An 8,532-nucleotide genomic window follows, 5' to 3' on the forward strand; every position below is an offset into this window, starting at 1 on the left:
GAGTCAGTTGGAGGAAGTAGCTGGTTTTTGGGCTTATCGGCTGAGAGAACAAACTCGGGCTAGTATCTCTCATTTGCTCCGTGAGCTTGTGTGCTTCTGCCTCTGTCTGTTGTAAAAGAAATGTGGATGTAGGACAGTTGGATCTGCCACTGTTGCATCCTGCTCTGCACCACTTCCGTGTTTATCAGCTTCACCTCTCCCACAGGATTTACACAAGGGACATGTAACCTCTCCAGCAAGGCTTTGTTTGTGTGTGTTTGTAACAGGTGACAACCTTCTCCTAAAGGATTCACCGATGCATTCCTGTTGGAAAATGAAGATTCAGGTACAAATGCTGTGATGTTTTGGTGTTGTCTTTCCTCTGTTTGTCAGACTGCTGTGTGTTTGCGTGTGTCATTGTGCTCATGTGAAAGGAGAGCTGTGAGATTGCTGTCTCCATGGTTGCTATTGTGAGGCCTGTTGTTGTGTTATGGAGATGAGGCAGTTTCTGTGCACTAGTGTGACAGTTTCAGCATCAGCTGTGAGCAGAGGGCTTTTTTTTTCTTCAACCAACAATGCCGATATTTGTTGTGCTTTCTGTTCCCTGGTTGTGTTTCCTCAATGACCCCCCTTTCTGCTGTCTGTTTCTGGCTGTAGATGTGTGCTCAGGTGAGGGCTTTTATATTTGGAGCGAGACAGAACTACTGTAGAACTTCTTTTTTTGCTTATATCATGTTATACTGACTAACCGTAACCGGACGGGTTGATCACACAAATATAGAGCACATCCTATATTTTTAGCTCTGTGCCATAATATAGGGACTGTAATTGCATGTACACTGTTTTTCAGGGTAGCAGATGTCCTAACAAACTCATTAATTACGTACACTGAAAAAAAATTGGTGAAAAGTTTACTTTGAATCAGTTTTCACTCAGAATGTGCGTGTAAATACTCCAATAATGTAGTTTCTGATTTTAATTGGTGTATAGTTTTGTTGTTTTTACAAGCTTACAAACCAGGCATCTAGATGAGACCTGTATTTTATTTAGGGCCTTAAATGGTGACAAAATACAGTGCCAAAACTATCTTTCATAAAAAATGGTCTTTAAATTATGAATCAAAATTTACTATGAACCTAACAGTATGCAAAAATATTAACATGTCATAGGCTGAATTTGAACATTTTTCTGGACATCTCCTGAATTTTGATGGTTTCATATAGGATTGCACCAATATTAATATTCTGACCGCTAAGCCGATATTTGTTTTCGTCTAATGGCCAATAACTGATAAATTGCTGATTTTAAATTCTACACCGTTTTGTCTGAATTAAAAATAAAACATTCAGTCGTTTTAAATGTTACAAGTGAATTTAGGCATCACAACATTATAATGTACAGTATGAAAAATGGATTTTTAGTGGAGATTTGCCAAAGATTAGATTTAATGGTGTTATTCAATTGTTAATGTTTTAAAGATTAACATTAAGTAAACATTAGATGATGGCAACGGTAATCTAAAATGGGTGAAATGAGCATAAACATTCAAACATCCAAATATCCAAAATCAGCCAACATATATCCAATATATACTTAAAAAAAAATCTAGAATATTGTCCACTTAACCAATATTGTGCACCCTAGTTTCATGCTTTCGACAGTCAATAACTCACCATACAAAACACATTGTGGTGGAAACAGACCATGTTTGTCCCTGTTGCAAGTGAAATCACATTTCTGGGTTATATTTTCTTTTATCCTGCATAGTTTTATTCTATGTTTGTATGTTTTTCAAGAACATCACCCTGCTTATTTGTAATGACATCTGCTTAATTTGGCTTCTACCAAGTAACCAAGAAGAATTACTGTACTTCTTGGTTAAAAAAAATACTGTAGAGTTTGATTGGATATTAACAACAAACTTTTTTTGCTGATTTTGTATTTTATGATTTGCGTTTAGCAATGCTGTCTGTGACCAGAACATCAGACCAGACCTGCGACCCATTTATGACCCACTGCTTTATATTTGCACTGCAGTGACGGCCACATTAGTTCAGTGATTATACTGTCTCTCAAAGCCATTATGTGTCATTAAATCTCAATTATGGGCTGTTAAATACTGTCTGTTAATATACTGCCACATCATGAGACTAAGTTCATCATTACACCATTTACTCTGCCTTAGACATCTCAGTTGCTCGGACCAAAACATCCCAGCGATAGAGACACGCGTGTCTGTGGTGGTGCACGAGCAAATCGCATCATTGACAGATGCACAAAATCGGAGGCTTTGTGTGAAATCCCCTCGTTTGGGAGGGGGGAGTGGGGAGACAGAGATTAGTGATCACATGCTCCCCCACCACCAGATAAAACCTGTTGGAGAGAGGAAGTCATAAGCGAACACATGAAGTGTGCCTGTGTCAAACAAAACGATCCGGTCGTCTTTGCTCAGACCAGAGAGACAGACAGACAGATAGACAGTCTGATTAGGGATGACTCAGTGATTTGAGGGAGAAGTGACTGAAAGACCTGAGGGTTCTGCTGTATGTTACAGATTATCCCCATTACTGCCATGCTGTTTCTCTTCTTTAGCACTCTGCCATCCGATTCACAGGGGCCGTATGTAGTGCTCACTGCTTCCTACACACTGAGCAGGTATCTGTGGAGCACTTCACTTAGCAAAATATGTTCATTTGGGACGACCTGCAATGTCTTCAAACATCAACATCATTGTGCTGGGTTTCAAAAGGTTTTCGAGTTTGATAATACAAGCATTTAAAAAATACAGTATAAGCATATAAGAATTTTTTCATGTGTACATTTAGCATTAAATGACTGGTGAGTTTTAATTGAAATATACATCACTGGAGGGGAATATCATCAGCGAATAATGGCTTAAATTTTGCTCATATTTTGTTTGTATGACTTGGAATATTGTACAGCTGTTTTCAAACTTTTATTCAAAAGTTTAGGGTTGGTGAGATTTTTTAAATGTAAATTTATAATTTATTCCTGTAATGGCAAAACTGAATTTTCAGTCTTCAGTATCACATGATCCTTCAGAAATAATTCTAATTTGTCTAATTCTTCTTATTGTCAATGTTGAAATCAGGTGTGCTCCTTAATATTTTTGTGGAAACCATTGTATATTTTTTTTTTTCTCAGGATTCTTTGATAAATAAAAAGTTAAAAAGAACAGCATTTATTTGAAATAGAAATCGTTAGCAACATTAAAAATGTCTTTACTGTCATCTTTAATCAATTTAATGCATTCTGAATAAAAATATTAATTTAGAAATATACTGTAAATATACTGTATATTACTTACCCCATGCTTTTATAGTGGTCATCAGGGTGTATTATTATTCTAATGGGAGATATTATGAGTGAATAAGGCTTAAATTTTGGAATATAGCACACAGTTTACAGTATATTATTTATTTTTATGTTGTTTTTGTCATGTTTGTAGCTTGATAGACGTGGAAATTATGAACTTTGTATTGATAAGTTAAGATTCTTCAACAAATCTTGTAATAGTATAGCTTACATATTTAGAATGACATAAGGGTAAATAAATAATGACAGCTTTTGACTTTTGGGTGAACTGTCCCTTTAAGTTGAGCTGAGATGCAGCAAATGCACAGTGACAAACATCATTATCATCATCATAAATATTTTTGCACAGTAGCTTGCTTGTATGTCTGATTATGCTTCCTGCATTTCCAGTGGCGTTCTGGTGTATATAATTATGCACAACATCTTCATGGGGTTTCAGAAGTTTGTTTATCGTCTATGAATGACCTCTCATTTGCATTTAGACATGAGGGAACAGTCCGGCCGGAGTGTTACGGGGGAACACAGAGGTCCCGGTGTCAGCAAACTAATTAGTCTTGACTGGCCTGAGTTAATTAGGAGTGGCTTTGAATCCAGCATCAGAAAAAAAAAATCTGAAACTAAACAACTAAAATCAGTGCTTTCCTATAGGAATGTAGTTTTGTTTTGAGATTAGAACAATGACAGGATGTCGGTTAATGATTTATACTGTGCAGGTGACTTTATTGCGGATGTGCAAAATGCCGGAGGAGTTGTGGGCTGTTATGTTTGGATATCATGTATGGATTTTCGATATTACTCACTTGTGCTCTCTTACTTTCACTTTTCATCTCTTGGAAATGTAATATTCAGAATTCCTATTGCTTTCGGTATTACTATAACCAATTTGACTGATAATTCTACACTCTCAAAAATAAAGATTTCTTCATCAAAACATAAAAAAAAAATTGAAGAACCTTTTTACCACAATAAAGATTATTTTGTGCATTTGAAAGATTCCATGGAGGTTCTTCTTGTAACCATCAATGCCAATAAAGAACCATACTCTTATTTTTAAGAGTGTATGGCATTTAAAGCAAACATTGTGATACCTGCAGTTTAGAATGGGCAAATGTCAGTACATTTTCAGTTCAAGTTTTTATTCAGATTGCTGATGGTATGCTTTGTAATTAAAAACGTATTAAATTAAAATCATGAAAAAATACTTTAAAAAAGATTTTAATAGTTTTTTGTATTTATTTGTTTATTAGATTGTTTATTCGTTTATTAAATTATTGTCATTATGTAATTTTTTTGATAAGTAATTTGAAAAATCATTTTGGAAAACAATTAGTGAAAGAAATTATCGCAAAAATGTGATGTGGTGTGTGTATGCATATGCATATATATATATATATATATATACACAAACAAAAACTATATGTGTGTGCATTAAACAATGAAACTTCTCTCTTTTTAGTTGAACATAAGCATTACTTTCTGAATCAAATTTTTATTCTTCCATGGCATACTGGAGATGTTTAGCCTACTAAATATAATTACTCGTTATAAATATCAGGGATTAATCTAGATGTTATTTAATAATGCAACATTTACAGCTAAGCAGATCTTGCTGGTCAATGTTTTAAGTGTACTTCTTCATTCCTCACTCTAGTGTAATTGTAGCATGTGGTTCAACATGATTAAGTGAAACAGATGAGTGGACGTTAAGTACAACCCTGTTCCCTATTTCAGTTGTTGAGAAAGGACCGTTTCCTGTGATTCAGTAGAGATAGTGCTCCGGTGCTCGGCCTTCGGTCAGCTGGGCTGATTCTAACTATCCTTTTCACATGTGATCATGTGATCTCCGGTTCATGGGCCTCAGAGGGCTGGGGTTTGTTTGACAGGTCAGATGTGTAAACTGCAGCTCTCAACTGAAAAGAGACCCATAATTGTTGTCATTGCCAAGAGTATGAATCGCCCTCTGCCTGTTTGCAGCTGCTTTGATATAGAAATTCGAGTCACCATTGTGTAAAAATCATGAGCTCAAACAGGAAAATGCTTCCATGTGCACTTCCTGCAAGATAGGATTACATTCCCAGTGTCTCTCGGCATGAAATCATCTTTCCTACAATCACATTATTACACATTTTCATGTTAAGTTGTAAATTAATCCTATTTGTTCTCACGTGTATCATTTCAGAGAGCATAGATTATATTGTGTAACGTGTAAGATCAAATCTTTTGATTAGTGTAAATTATACGTTTGAATGGGGTGCGATACGCTGAATCGCTAAGCTAATCACTTGTTGATGTCAAGTTAAATATAGCATGAAATTCAATGCAGAATAGGATGATCCTAGTATGCTTCACTTGCGCGTGACATGACAGGATTTGAAAATTTCTTGTTAAAGCTGGTTTGACTCTCACTACTGCTATTTGCACAATCGCTCTGATCTGTTGGATAAACAAACAGTTTCGATGTGCACTGTGCATTCTGAATTAAAATGATGAAATCCAGTGCACTACACAACCTTGATAGAGTCTTTCTGCAGTGTTGCTACTAGAGGTATTACGCAAATTTTGTAACTTGGGGCTCTTGAGGGTCTTTTAGTTTGTGCTGAGGGTTATCAAATAAGGCCTGTGGGTTTGGTGACGCTAAACTGGACTGTCCTGGCTGCCTCATGAAAACAAATTTAGAATTTTGTGGATTTTAGTCAATTTCTCTTAGCTTTAATGCTATTTTTATGCTCGTGTTCTCCTAAATGTTGACAAAATAAACTTTTAGATGATATAGTGTACACATTAAAATTTTTCCAGTAATATTGACCAAAAATGTCCATGACTCATTTGATCTGCATACAGTTTTATTTCAAATGGCTTTTATGTATTCATCATCAATAATTAAAAGATTTAAATTTATTATAGAGACAGAAAATGACGAGTTGCGCTAAACCACGTTCATATTCGCGCGATTTTTTGCACAGCTCGTCAGTGAACAACGGCTCTGTGTAGTTAATGCTGCTCAATGTGAAAGCCCGCAGGTGATGGAGATTTACCGCTGATTACAGAACCGGCTTTCTGACAAGATGCGCATTAAATATCGCATGCGATTTATCGTGCAGCCCTACTATGAGCAGAGCAGTGCATAATGGAGTGATATCAAGCATTGGGAGGACATTTTGGCCATAACTAATTATAATTTAGCATGTATGGTGGTTACGGCCCTAATGTGATGTATATGAATGTTCCATTTCAACGTACTGTTTCTGTTTTTATGTCAACACAGGAAAGAAAATTGTGTTAAACTATTTCATGGTCATTAATGCTGATTTGCTCTCTGTCCCTCTGTCTTGACTCATTGTTGCCTTCATGATCAGAGCATCTATCTCTCTTGTATCTGTTTACTGTGCATGGCTTAATTTTGTTGCGCTGGAGGATGTTGCTGCCTTGCAGGAAGCAATGATATGAAATATGACGTGTGGGTCACTTGATTATTGTCCTCTGAAAGGAAATATCTATAACTAAATGTGAAAGGCGCAATTTCATCAGCCCGATATTCAGACTTCATTTCACCCTTCCTTCAGATTGTGATGTTTGTTCTGCTGATTTAATTCTGCTGCTTCCTTTTCACTGTCTTCATTTTAATTTGCTTCTCTCTCTCTCTCTCTCTCTATATATATATATATATTGCCCCTGACAGCATTACAAAAACCCCAAGGCATGCACAAGCTTTTGAGGTTTCCTTTGCTTTATTTTGAACTTCTGACCACAAAGCAGATCAGGTAAAGGCTATTTAATATAAAAGTAACCCGAGTAAGTAATACACACTTATTGTATTGCTTCGTTAACCTTTGAAAAGCGAGTTAAAACATCTAAACATCAAGAAAAAAATAACTGAGAAACAAAAAAAGTGATCTAAAGTGAAACCAGTCTGAGCCCACTAGAGATTTTGCATTGTTGCTAACGCAGTAGGCCTACAACCATTTCCAACACAAATGATATTATGACTTTCAATTTCATATTTTTTTAAACAATCAATTTTCTATATCCCGCTTTGCTTTGATAACAGCATGCACTAGCATGGACTCCACAAGTTTGTGTAATAGTTCCTTAAGTTATTATCCAGCATGACTTTACAAAGTTTCAAAGACCATCCTGTGCTTCAGTAGAATCAAAGAACATCTGACCATTTGTACAAAAAAGCTTGCATTTGAGTAGTGACAAAAATAATGCAGACTCTTAAATACTTCTTATATATATATATATATATATATATATATATATACACACACCCAGACACTCATATAACGCTCTCAATAATAAGAGCCAATAGTCTCAGCGCAGATAATTTCTGTAAATTCCGAGCTGTTACCTTGAATGTATTAACAGCAATGTCCCTTTTAGCCTTGGGCAGACACAAAACATCTGTCACATCAACAATATGAACGCTTATGATCTGCAAACTGTTGCATTTTCAGAATACAGCAAAATGTGTAATGTCTTCGAGATCGACCAGGGTTTTTTGAGTTCATTATTATTTTGCACTTATTGCCCCTGGTGCATAACTGCACAGTTTGTATGCTTATTTTTGAGAAGAGGTCTATTGTTACTTTTTTGAAGTGACCACTAACCTAGCAACCGTTCCAAACACCGTAGCAACCTCATTTCAATTATCTGGCAACCACCCAAAAGCAATGTGGTGCAAAGTTTTGTACAGGCAAGAACCACTCATATTTTCTTAAAAAAATGTAATCTAGTATTTATGATGCTTCATTATTACTTTTGCACCTGATGGCTTAATTGCCAATGTCGAAGCTTTGAATAATTTAAAAGGATCATTTATGGGATGCAGTTGTTAACTTGGGTCTGAATTTTGCTTATTACCTGTTGTATTATCTTTAATTATCTTTGTATTATCTTATATCTTTGTTATATGTAGTCACTAAATTATAATTTATGTAATATTTCCTTTGTTTTTATAACTAGAATTTTACATATAAATTGAAATATGTAAAAAAAAAAAAATTATACTTTACTATGTATTCTGTGTGCTTATAAACATACACTGGCAGTCAAAAGTTTAGAATAATTAAGATTTTGTAATGTTTTTGTAAGACGCCTCTTATGCTCACCATTTATTTGATCAAAATTTCAATAAAAACAGTAATATTGTGAAGTAGTATTACAGTTTTTCTATTTGAATATATTTTGAAATGTAATTTAAACTTTTTAATGTAT

The 8,532-nt window shown here is 35.2% G+C and overlaps 1 protein-coding gene across 1 annotated transcript in view; it reads left to right on the forward strand.

Annotated features, from left to right (window-relative positions):
* The first annotated feature begins 313 nt into the window (after positions 1-313).
* LOC107678498 (uncharacterized) overlaps positions 314-8,532 on the forward strand; it is a 25,077-nt gene continuing 16,858 nt past the window's right edge. Inside the window, exon 1 of the mRNA XM_016473777.1 lies at positions 314-325. Within this exon, the coding sequence (XP_016329263.1) occupies positions 314-325 (12 nt within the window). The remainder of the gene's footprint in view (positions 326-8,532) is intronic.

The sequence above is a fragment of the Sinocyclocheilus anshuiensis genome, unplaced genomic scaffold (genome assembly GCF_001515605.1).
Source record: "Sinocyclocheilus anshuiensis isolate Anshui unplaced genomic scaffold, SAMN03320099.WGS_v1.1 scaffold536, whole genome shotgun sequence".
Classification (NCBI taxonomy): Eukaryota; Metazoa; Chordata; class Actinopteri; order Cypriniformes; family Cyprinidae; genus Sinocyclocheilus; species Sinocyclocheilus anshuiensis.